The sequence below is a fragment of the Mustela nigripes genome, chromosome 2 (assembly GCF_022355385.1).
Source record: "Mustela nigripes isolate SB6536 chromosome 2, MUSNIG.SB6536, whole genome shotgun sequence".
NCBI classification, from domain to species: Eukaryota; Metazoa; Chordata; class Mammalia; order Carnivora; family Mustelidae; genus Mustela; species Mustela nigripes.
In genome coordinates this window covers 4,128,050-4,140,633 of record NC_081558.1, presented here as the reverse complement: position 1 = coordinate 4,140,633, position 12,584 = coordinate 4,128,050, and the positions used below count along the sequence as shown (strand labels likewise).

General features: G+C 51.3%; 1 protein-coding gene across 8 annotated transcripts in view; it reads left to right on the top strand.

Annotated features, from left to right (window-relative positions):
• Nucleotides 1-582: 582 nt before the first annotated feature.
• RANBP3 (RAN binding protein 3) overlaps nt 583-12,584 on the top strand; it is a 51,729-nt gene continuing 39,727 nt past the window's right edge. For 5 of the 8 annotated variants that reach the window (XM_059388772.1, XM_059388771.1, XM_059388773.1 and 2 more), the window contains exon 1: nt 583-688. In XM_059388772.1, coding sequence (XP_059244755.1) covers nt 667-688 — 22 coding nt within the window. In that variant the 5' untranslated portion in view covers nt 583-666. The remainder of the gene's footprint in view (nt 689-12,584) is intronic. The other 3 variants (XM_059388776.1, XM_059388774.1, XM_059388777.1) reach the window with 2 other exon arrangements.

Sequence of the window (12,584 nt, the reverse complement as noted above, 5' to 3'; positions counted from 1 at the left end):
CATCCCGGTGCCCACGCCTCCCCGCCGCGGGCCCTCCCCGCCTGATCCCTCCGCCCGCCGTGCCTCTCCGACCCCTCCCCAGCTTCCCCCGCCGCCCCACGTGGCCTGAAGAAAACGCTGGTCTGAGTAACTGGGCCCTCGGAAGGGGAAACTGAGGCGCCCCGGAGCCCTCCTGTCAGGCTTGCGCTCGCGGAAAACTACCCCCGCCGCCCCCCCCCCCCCCACAGATCCAGAGATTCACCTCGAGGAAGGCCTCGGTCGCGGCTCCCTCGGCTGCTCACGGCTCCACCGCAAGGAACTTGGAAACGAGCAGAAAGCTGCGGCGTCGAAACACAGCCCCCTCCGCGCCGCCTCACAGAACGTCGGCTCCCCAATGCGCGCGAGGCTCACTGCGCATGCGCCCTGCTCCGCCCGCCCCCCCCCCGCCCCCTTAGTCGGCGGGAAAAGGAGGCGGGGGGCAGTTAGTGCGCAGGCGCGTGCTAGGAGTGTGGCCGGGCCGGGACCGCCCACCGGAGCGCGAGTCCGCGCCGGTCTCAGCGCGCAGGCGCGAGCTGCTGGTTTCGGTCGGAGTCAGATCGCCGAAGTGCGCACGCGCGGGAGTTTCTGGCAGAAAGCAGACGAGCCCGGGCCGGCGCGGGGCCTTGTGGGAGGGCTTAAGGAAGTAAAATGGCGGACCTGGCGAACGAAGGTAGGGGAGGCGCCGTCGGGGGCCAGCTGGCGGCCAGGGAACGGGCGGCGGGAGGCCGAGGGGCCACAAGCCCGAGGGTTGAGCACCCCGGAGTGCGGCGGGCTGTGTGCTCGGGGACAGCGGCCCAGCGGGCCCCACTGCCGCCCCCCATTGCGTCCCCTCAGTCCGGGCTCACCGGCCCGGCCCATCACTCCCGGCAGCCTCGGCCCTGCCACCGTCCTGCCAGAGGGCTTTGAGAGGCCCCTGGAGCCATAGCTCTGAGGTCCTCCTGCTCCCCGGGCCAGGTCGGGGCCCGAAGGGGGCGGTAGGCGCGGCCTCAGCGCCTTGGCCTCAGATGTAAATAGACCTCCGGGCCTGGTCGTCGCCCAGCGCGCCACGCTCCCTCCCGCGCCCCCTCGTTCCCGGGGACCGGCTTGTCCCTTTCCCCGGGCCGAGGAAGCCCATCCCCGAATCCGGTGGGGTTCTCATCCTACGCGGGCCCGCTCCATGCCCAGGATGGAGGACACCTGATCTGTTCCCCACCCCCTCCCCGAACTCGGCCCCCAATTCCCGCCAGTTCCCCCAGATCCTTGGAGGCGACTTGAGAGTCGCGCCTCGGCTCCCTGCATTTAGGCCTGGCCACAGGATGTGGAGCCCTGAAAGCCGCGGCTGCTTTTGGGCCCTTTTTCGCGGCACTTCCAGAGAGGGGGAGAGAGAGAGAGAGCCTGTGCGAATTCCTTCCTCTCTGGAGCGCTGACATCCCACCCGAGCGTTTTTGACAAGGTTACGGTTCCAAAACCTCTCGAGAAAGCACTCCATAAGCTGGTGTCTGCTGGAATCAATAGTGGTGACGGTATCGCAGCAGCCTGAGGACTTCCGAGGCCTATTTTTAGCTCCCTCCGTTTCTAGGTGCACAACTGTAGTTCTGGCAAGCTAGTTTACCTGCCTGGCCCTCTTCCCCCATACATTGCTCCCTGCTGCCCGGGAGGGGGGTGGGGGGGGTGGGGGGGTGTCTGGAGGTTTCCATACCGACCTGTAAGAATGCATGGATGAAAGAGTTAACTGCCCACCCTGGCAGAGTGTTTGGGGGTGGTACCCTGCACCCTTTCAAAGCCTGAATCCTGTTGTCTTAAATATTCCTCACTTAACAAAAGATCCGTGAAGTAGGTACTGTCAGCCGGTCCTCTTGGTTAGGAAACCGAGTTAGAGCGCTGAGGTTACTTGTCCGAGGCAGGTCACAGAGCTTGTGAGCCGCAGGAATGTGTGAATCAGGGAGTTGGGCCTCAGAGCCCAGCCCCCCATCACGCCCCCACACCCCCTGCCACCTTGCCCTGTAACTCTTCTACAACGGAGGAGCCCACCGAGAGCTGAGGCATCCCAGTCCAGAAGATCCAGTTAAAGGTAGGAGAAGGAGTGGAGACAGGGCAATCAATATGACATGCTGTATGTATTTATGGGTTTGGCCCATTCAGTTTCTTGAACTTGGCGATCTTAATAATATTGTGAGAGATTTTACTAGTAAGGTGGGCTTATTCAGGAGTAGCGGAGAATGGCAGGGTAAGACAAGCAAGCACGGACAGAACCATAGGCGAGTCTCGCAATGAAGGACAGGAACAGGATTTTAGGGAGAAGGGGAAAGTTGCGAGCTCTAGTTTGAACCGGAAGTTTCCGAGAAAAGCAGCAGTTTGGGGTGATGACAGTTTCTCATTGGCTGAGTTACAGGGGCGGATGGTTTCCTGTAGAAGACTCAGGGTACCTCCTCTGTCAGGGCCTGTAATCGACATTTCTTTCCTGTTGATGTTTCTTCTGTTGGGGGCTGTAACTGACCGTTCTCCCCTGATTTCTGCTGCATGGTAAGGCAACCCCTTTTAGCCTCCCTTTTACCCCCCTCAAGTTTGCTTTAGTGTGGCTTTTCTCATTATTAATTTTCGCAAACTCAAGACGCAGCATATCCAACATCCTAGTCGACATCTGCATGTAAGTGTCTCATCGAACAGTCCCTATCTTTACCCCCAACACCTGCCCCCACTCCACAGTCTTCCTTCTATTTGTAGTAAATGGCAAGTCCTTTCTTTAATTACCCAGGCCAAAAACCTTGAAGTCACCTCTTCATCCCTCTCACATGCCACAGCAAATCCTGTCAGTTCTAGCTCAAATATTTCCAGAAGGTGACCACTTCTCACCACCAGCGCTGCTTTTCACCACTTGGGCCTCCCTTCCAACTTTACCCATCTCACGGCTCAGCCCAGAAGCTAGAGTGGCCCCATTATACCTCCCTTTCCTCCCATCACACTGCTCTCTCCCAGACTTGCTCTGCTTGAACCACTCTGGTTTCCTCAGTATCCCTTGAATGGACTCTACACTCACCGCCTTTATGCCTTTGGACCTTCCGGTTCCCCTGCCTGAACCAGTCTTCCCCCAGATGCCCCTATGGCTCACACTTCTACCTCCTTCAAGTTTTTACTCAAATATTGCGGAGAACTTATCTGGCCACGTATTTTAAATTGGATCCACATTTCCTATCTCCTGTATCCCACTTTATTTTACTCCCCAGCACGCAGCAACGTCTGACATACGAAGTTTACTTGTTTGTTTGACTACCCCTCTAGAATATAAGCTCCGTAAGGGCAAGGATTTCTGTCATGATCACAGATGGATTTCCTACACCTAGAACAGTGCCTGGCACAAAGTAGGTATCCAAGAGATGTTTGTTGAATAAATGAATGAATTCATCACTAAGGACCCGTATTGTAAGGTGTACTTTTGAGCACAAAGGGAAAATTGTGGATTCCTGTTTTCCGTGGATACCATTTCTAGTATATGGGCTAACACGTGAACTTTTGATTGCTTAATTGAACAGTAAGTATAAAACAGAGGAATAGAATGCTTCATATTTAAAGTTTTTGCCTATTAAATGCTACCCTCACTCAGTACTTTGTGTCTGACACTAGTTCTGGCGTAGTTGTCCTCAGAACATAAGTCTTAGTGGCTTTTTGCCTTGTACAGCCTGCTGAGACGTTTAATGTATTATCTGCTGTGTAAACAAGGCCTTTCTTGCCTATGCACTTTGAAGTTTTAGGGACTGCCCCACGTGTGTGTTTTTCCTCCTGCTGTTTGAGCTCCAGTCAAATGCCTTCTTAGCTTCCATTTTTCCAGAGTGCTCTTCCAAGCTGGTCCATCTTCACACCCAACCCTTCTGTCGCTCTTCCCTGGGCCATTGCTACCTCTGCGCCTGGGCTGGGGCATCAGAGTCACGGGGCGAGCTTTCTTAAAACCACAGTCCCCACACCCCACCCATTCCAATTCTGTGAGATGTCGAGTGGGCCCTGGGCATCTGTACAGTGAGGAAGCAGCATGGGTGAGTCCGGTGTGCAGCCAGGGTTGAGAACCACGGGCTTGAGTGGTGCAGATTAGGTGTGCTGTGCCTGTTCGGAAAGAAACGTTTCCAACTGTGTATTTAATACAGCATCTTGTTGGCCTTCGTTGCCATGGTGATCTCTTCAGGGATGGTGACAGCAACTCCCACAGCCCTTTCTTGGTACTCCTGTAGTCTGACTTTTAAAGTCCAGTTGGAATGCTTCTCCCCTAGGAGACAGAGAGAAGTGCGTGTGTGGGTCTGTGTATGTGTTTTACACTTGTGTCCAGGGATACTCTCTTCTGCTTGGCATTTTGCTGTTGATATATCCCAAACACATTAATCATTCTTTCCCCAAAGATACTCTGCATCATAGATGGATGTCAGGATTTGAATGCTGAGTTTTGTGTCTTTAAAAGGTAAAGAATGGGCAGAGGGTGAGTAAAGTGTATCTAACCTGTAGAATATCTTGGATTCCGGACCCCAGTGTTTAAAGATAGCACATACATATGAATCCTTGCTGGCTCGTGGACATGGTATAAAGCAGCGTTCTTACCTTTGGCCGTATAATATTTGGAGTCAGACAGTTCTGTTGTGAGCGCTGTCCTATGCGTTGTAGGGTGTTAGCAGCATCGCACTATCCCTAACCCTACCCACTTTATGCCAGTAGCACACACCCTCCCTTGTACCCCTACCCCAGCAGTCGCAACAACTAAAAATGTCCTCAGACATTGCAGAATGTCCTGGGGCAGGGGGTGAGGAGAACCACACCTGGGGTAAGACCCGCTGGTGTGAGTAATGGCAGGGCACAAGCTTTGCCTTGCTGAGAGCTGGGTTTGTGTTCAGACTCTGCCGTGTACTCTCTGGGTGACTTTGAGCATATTTCTTAACCCCTTTGAACCTCGGTTTCCTCACCAGATGGGAATCATGATAATCATGGGTATTTCGTGGCTGCTGTGAGCATTGGGTGAATCAGTATATATGAATTATTTAATACCTGTCTGCACACACAGTAATAAACAGTAAATGGTAGCTATTTTTTACTACCGTGGACTCATCCTGTGGAATGGTTTGGCGTTAAGTCTTCAGGAGAGAGAGGGAAAGAGAGAGCAAGAAACGAGTGTGCCTAGGGAGGCTGGCCCTGAGGTGAGCCATGATGGGACCCCAGCTGGAGCTGAGCCGTCAGCCCTGCTGGGTTCTGTCTTGCCTTCCGCGTGATCCCCTGCCCAGGGTTTTCAGCTTCGACACCATAGATGTTTGTGGCCGGCTAATTCTTCACGTGTAATGCTCTGTGCCTTGTAGGATGTTGATGAGCTTCTCTGATCTCTTCCCGCTGGATGCCAGCAGCACCGTCCTCCCTCCCCCATCATGACAACCAAGAATGTGTGCAAACACTGCCCATGTCCTGCTGGGGGGGCTACAAAGCGGCCCGCAGTTGAAAACGTCTGTCTAGCCTGACCCAGTGTCACTCGAGAGATTTTCACGGGCGGCTTGACTTTTCTCTGTTTTCACCTTACTTGATGACTTAAAATTTAACCCTGAGAGAATGAGCTACAAGTGAACTGGTCAGAATCCTCAGATCACTAAATTCTCACCGTCTCCTGCCATAAACTTAACTTTTAGAGACAACTGTTTTAAAACTTGTCGTGAAGTTATGATAAACATTAACTGGGATTCGTTCTGAGATCAGAGTGTGACTGTGTGACTGTGATGTCCCTTCCGTCTGTAGCATGTGGGGCTGGTGGTAGCTGGGTGGTGTCTTGCTACCTCCGAGGCTGCAGAATCTTTATACATTTTGAAGAAAATTTAGGTTTTGCTTCCATTATATAGACCAAAAAGGTCAAAGTTCTGCAAAACTTTTGAACCGTGTCTTCAGCCTGCCTCTCAGTTAACTGAAAAGTGGGATGACCCCAGCAGTCCTGTTATGTCGCACATTCATTGGGTGTCAGGCCTAGTCGGGGTCTGGTTTGTTTATACTCTGGGGGAGTTAGAGCGAGTGGAAGCAAAAGGAACGAATGGAGGTTAGAGCAGGCGAGCTCAGATGGCATTCGGAAGAGTGGCAGTGTGTGGGAGTGGCAAAGGGGGCATTTTTGGTACCAGTTCAGTTCGGCCTAGTTACTGTGTTCAGGCACAGAGAATAGGCCAGGGTAGAGTGGAAGGTGAGGACCATCTGGGGGGTCTGAGAAGGGCCTTTCTAATGTTGGGAAAACCCTGAGACAGGCTGGCCACAGAGGTGGCTGATGTTAAATTGGCCCTGCCTTGGTAGCTCTCCATGGTACTTTGAAGCAGTCTGAGGCAGGTGGGTTCTCGCCGTATCTGTCAGGATCTCGCGGAGCTGATGGGGGTGGCAGCAGGCAGCAGGAGTTCTTTGTTTTGTTTGAAAGGGATTTGTTTTTGCCACCTGTGCACAGTATCCTTTCCAGTCCCGTGGAGTCTTGTTCGTGGTGTGACTTTGTACTACTTGGGAGAAAACCATATAGCTAGGGCCTCAGAGAAGAGCCCGCTGGCTGTCCACAGTTGGCTTCATCCTTGGCAATCTTGACACTCGGTGCTGTTGCCTAGAACTTGCCGTGAGTCTTAGCCGTGAGTGCATTCCATACTTGTTTAAGAAGCCTCTTGAGGAAAATAAAAAGTGACGCCTGGGCCACCCCATCAGTGACGGTGGCAGGAGGTCCGGAGTATTGGTAGTTTTAAAAAGCTCCACAGATGTTTTACAACACGAAGCCAGAGTCAAAAACCACAGGCAGAAGTTGCAGACTTGCTTCAGGGGCAAGCAGATGTGTTTAATTTGGCCCGTTTAGGAACTTTTGTTTGTTTTTAATTAGGAACCAACATTTAAGAGTTCTGAGATTTCAAGGGGGAGAAGTAATCTAGGTTTCTGATTTCTCTTGAAAAGCAGGAACCAGGCTGTTCCAGGGGTCTTGTGCAGTAACAGGTCGCCAGGACAGAGGAGCAGCTGCCGCCCTTAAGATAAGACTGTGTGGGGCGCCTGGGTAGCTCAGTGGGTTAAAGCCTCTGCCTTCGGCTCAGGTCATGATCCCAGGACCTGGGATCGAGCCCCGCATCAGGCTCTCTGCTCAGCAGGAAGACTGCTTTAAAAAAAAAACAAAAAAAAAAGATAAAAAAGATAAGACTGTGTGCCCCAAATTATAATGTCGAAGATAACAGCAAACACATGACATGCATAGGAGAGAACATTAGATGAAAATTGTAGAGGCACTGATCGCAAATATGTAAGACTTGTCTGCAAATAAAGAAAAAGACTTGGAATGCTCAGAATAAAAAGATAGATTGTGTGTCCCCCAGGACACCATAGTCCCCACTGAGTAGTTTGGGATCTGGCCCACTTCCTTCTTTTCTGGCGCCTGCCTGACCTTGGTTGGCATTTGGGTTTCAGCCCTATTGTACCGCCTCTTAGATGCAGCTGTCTCTGCACGTTAGCAGAGAGCCTCAGCGTAAAGCTTTTGACGGTCTGTAATGAATTCGGGATTCACTATCCCCGACTGTTAGCGCTCAGAAAGCAACATATGGCAACGATTCTCCAAGATGGTCCAGGGGCCCCTGGGAGTCCCCAAGACCTTTCAAGGAGACTGCAGGTTTAAAACTGTTTTCATAACAATACAAAGACATTGTTTGCCCTTTTCACTCCCATTCTCTTGTGAACGGACAGTGAAGTTTTATCCGAAGGTTATAACAGTGTCATACAGCAGCAGATGGACTGCAGAAGCAGAAAAGTGACTCTAGCTGTCTTCTCTTAAGGCAGACATTGAAGAGATTTGTCAAAATGCAAAATAATGCCAATTTTCTCACTAATTTTTTTGTTTTAAGAATTACTTTTCATAAAATTTATTGTTTAGCTAAGAGTTTACTATTATTATCCTAAAGAAATTAACGTTTTGGTATTTTTTTAGCTTTAATTTCTAACCTGGGAAGTATCAGCAGCTGTAGCCAACAGTTAAAAAAGCTCGTAGAGAGGCGCCTGGGTGGGTTAAAGCCTCTGCCTTCAGCTCGGGTCATGATCCCAGGGTCCTGGGATCAAGCCCTGATTCGGGCTCTCGAGCCTGCTTCCTCCTCTCTTTCTGCCTGCCTCTCTGCCTACTTGTGATCTCTGTCTGTCAAATAAGTAAACAAAATCTTTAAAAAAAAAAAAAAAAGGAAAAGGAAAAAAAAAACTCATAAAGAGAGTCTCCATAATTTACAAGCATGGAAAGCTGTCTTGAGACCAAGCAGTTTGAGAATTGCTGGCCTGTGATCGGCAACCCCATTGTAAAGAGCCTGAGCAGAGCCTGTCATGAGCTCGGCGCGGGTTTTGGCCCCATCTCTCCAACCCAGGGCAGTTTTAACTTGGGACCGACTGGCAGGCCCCGAGTGACTTGCTCATGGCACAGTTGGAAATACCCAGATTGCCTGTCCTTGATTTGCATCTTACCTCTGCCACGTTCTTGCCCAGGATCTTGGGCAGGATGTCTGACCTCTGTTCCTGCATCTGTAGCCTGGGGATGACGCTGATCAGGTCAGAGGGTCATTGTTCCCAGAGAATGTTTGTCAGGTAACTGACCTACTGGCACGTGCGGATGTGCTCTCAGTTACTAGTGGATGTTGCTCTTGGATTAGATGTCTGGATGGAGAAAAACCTCCTTTTGGATTGTGTTTCTCCACCTCAGTGTTATTGACATGGGGACTGGCGGGGGCTGACCTGTGCCTCGCAGGGTTTAGCAGCATCCCTGGCCTCTACCCACAAGATACCAGTGGCACCCCTCTCCCCAAGTCATGACAAGGAAAAATGTCTTCAGACATTGCCAGATGTCCCCTCCCGGGAAGAATTGCCTGAGTTTAAGAACCCCTGGGTTAAGGGAGCCCATTGACCCCCAAGACACTATATTCCCTAATCATTGGACCTACTGCGGTCATAGGATGTTGCACACATTTAAATGTACAAAGTATGGAGAGGGAGAGAAAAGGTGACTCACAGAAGCTAGTGGGTCACCACAGTTTGTACTATCTGACCCACTGGGAACTTATTTTGGTGTATAATCTGAGTAAGGGATCTAACTCCATCTTTTTCCAAGTAATTAATGCATAGTTTCTCACCTGCAGCATCGTTAACATTTGGGGGTGGTTTGGAGACCCTCCTGTGCACTAGAGGATGTTGATCAGCGTCTCTGGTCTCCATCCACTAGATGCCATTAGCAGTTCCCCCACATTTTGATAACCAAATATGTCTCTAGACACTGCATAATGTCCCCAAGGGGCAGAGTCACCCCTGGGGGAGAAGCACTGGGTTATGAGATTAAGTAAAACTGTCCAGGAATAGATTATTCACCAACTAGAATTTAGGGTTCACCCTCCCAGCCTCCGTTTCCACTGTGGCCTTTTGGCAGATACAGAGGCATTGTGGACTCCATATCCCTGTGATGGAGAAACAGTGTTTTCCATGACCTTCAGCACTGTCTCAGGTTCAACATAAGGACCTTCAGAGAAGCTCTGGATCTAGGCCATTCTATGTCACAGAGACTGAAACCAAAGGCCACATAAGCAGGGAGAGTCAGCTGGTGCAGTGCACCTGCTTCCAGCAGCTTCCAGCCCATGCTCGTCCTTTCTGGTGGATCAGATCAGATCATGAGCACTCGTTCTCTTCCGGAAAACTTACCCGTGCAGGGCCCTGTCCTTGGCTGTTACTCTCAAAGAGAAATAGGTATTTGCAGAGACAGTAGTAGTTCCTCCATGCGCATGTTTAGAAGGCAGGCCTTGCTTTGTACGGTAAGTTTAAAGTGCTCTTGCTTTAGCTAAACTCCCCCAGGTTTGCTGCACAGAATCTTGGGAATTTGCTGACCCAGAATGAATGCCTGTGTCACATTTGTAATAGAGCGGGAGTGGGGCGCACGGTTCTTGAGAGTTTGGCTTTCTCGGGTCGGGAGTGGGGGGAACAGGCTACTCTTTGCACAGAAGGGAAATGATGTAGCATTGATGGTGGTGGCCGCTGGGGGTCTGAGAGTCCAGGGCCTGGATCAGTCATTAGCACCATTGGAGGTCCCCCCCCCCCCCCCGTTATTGGCTCTTATTGCCAGACAAGTGGGACTTGATTTAGCTGACCACGTCTGCCCCTGAGAGAGCACTGGGGACTTCCCCCACCCCATTAAGGCCCTCTCAGTCTTCGCACAGCGGGGGCTGCAGCAGGCTCAGTCTCCAGAATCTGCCCAAATACCCACTTTGCCCGGCTCCATGGCCCAGGACTAGCCCAGGCTGCCATTATCACCGCCACTTGTCACCTGGATGACTCCTGAAGGCTTTTAAGTGGTCCCCTCACATGTGCTGCCTCTGTGAGACCTGTCTTCCCCAGCAGCCCCAGGGAGATCTTCCCCAGGATTTTTTTTTTTAAGATTTTATTTATTTATTTGACAGGCAGAGATCACAAGTAGGCAGAGAGGCAGGCGGGGGTGGGGGAGCAGAGAGCCCGATGCGGGGCTCGATCCCAGGACCCTGAGATCATGACCTGAGCTGAAGGCCGAGGCTTTAGCCCACTGAGCCACCCAGGCACCCCTTCCCCAGAATTTTACAGGAAACCTTCCTCACACAAACATGGGAAGAATTGGCGTGAGGACCACTCACTGACAGTGCGACCCTTTAAAAATATAAACCAGGTCCTATCGTGACTCCTCTGGCTTCCCTTTAAACTGGATAAATCCGGACTCCTCACCGTGGCCCCCTCCCCAACCTCACCTCCTACTTTCCCCCATGTTAGCCTCTAGGTTCTTTCTGTCCGTAGGACTTTCGTACCTGGGATTCTCTCTACACACCATACTCTGCCTTCACCTGCCTTACCCCAGTATGTCCAAGGTTCAGATGACACCTTAGGGCGGCCTTACCCAGCCATGCACCCTGTAGTGCCCTCCTCCCCATCCTGCTTTATCTTCCTTATCGCACCCCTCTCTCTCTCCCATCCTGTCTCCAGTGCCAGACACAGTGCCTGGCACGTGGTAGGTGCTCAGTAAATCGTGCGGCTGCAAGCTGGGCTTAACTGGTTGGCTTTCCATCAGATCAGGCTTGAGGGATTCGGAGCAAATGAGCATGTGAGTTGTCCCAGCATCTGGGCAGCTTTGAGACGGGGCCAGATTTTGAGGCATTTATCAGTGTTGGGGACCTGGGAGTTGGAGACAGTCCTTGAATCCAAGACTGGTGCTTTAAGGCGGCATCAGTGTTCTTGCCGTCTCTGGGTATAATTATAATAATGAGCGCAATGTCCAGGTGGTGTCCTACTGCGTGTGCTGGCCACTTCAGCACTTTTTCTGCATCGTTTCAGTTAAGCCTCCCTAGAACTGCCCGGGGTGTGGCACCGTCCCTCTTGGACTGTGGGGGAACAGGGAAGGTCTTTTGGGTCGCCTAGGATCCCAGCCGTAGGTGCCTGAGACCGATTTGAATGCCCACAAAATCCAGAGCCTGCGTGGCATCAGTTTGCTGCCTCAGCAGAAGCTCTGTGGTCCTGGGATTTGCTTCCTGTGGGGGGGATTTCCGTTGTCTTCTTTGGACCTTTCCCCCAGGCTTCAGCCCCTTTGATTTCACCTCTTGGCTCTGCCCATGTCGTGCCACCTAGTGGCAAAACAGAAAAGTGCTGCAAAGCTGGTTCTCTGAATTTCTTTCTTTCGGGTGAAATTGCTGACTTTGTAGGACTTATTTAACATGTTTGTGGGGTTTCTCTTGGGTTCAAGGCACAAGAGTGCCCAGAGCACAGGTTCTGTCACAGCTGCTTATAGTCTGGGCGAGTTGGGGGTGGGGTAGGGATTGGATGGTTTGACTGTAGGGCCGGTTTGTGTAGAAGGAAAGAAGGCAGAATGGGGCTTGACCTTCGGTGGGACCTCAGGGAACCTGAGGCTCCACCAGCTTGGAAGTCAGACTTAGGCTTCTGGTTCCAGCTCTGCCGCTTACCAGCTTTGTGACTTCAAGCAAAGCACTGTCTGTCTGTCCGAGGCCTCTCCATCTCATTTCATGATTCACAGATGAGAGATGATAAATAACATGTATGTCACAGGAATGTGGTGATGTTAAATGTACCTCTAGGTCTAGTAAAGACCGTTCAGCAAATGTGACTCGCTTATTGCTCCAGAGGTATAGGGACGCAGCAGTTAGAACATTGAAAAGTGGCTTGGATTTCAGGAGATGAAGGTAATGGCAAGACAAAGAGCATTCCAGAAAGAAGTGCATAAAATAAAAGATACCATCGTCTCCAAAACGGCCCCCTGTAATCTCCCCGAGACCACTGTAGAGTTGCCTGGGGAAAAACATACTCGAGTACCGAAAAAGGAATTAAGGGACCCACCGCCCTCTGCTAGCTGGGCTGGGTGGCCACTGAGCGTTCAGGACACTAAGATCAAGAGAGGCATCACCTAGCAACAGCATGTTTGAGCTCACTTCCATTCTTTACTAGAGAATTAGTGTGCGAATACAGCTGACACATCAGTGACAAATACACCTTTATGTGGCTGCTCAGAACTGTTTATAATAATTCCCGAGAAAAGAAATGACTTGAAGGGTTGAGATAGTGAGTGTTGTAGGATTAAAGGAGTT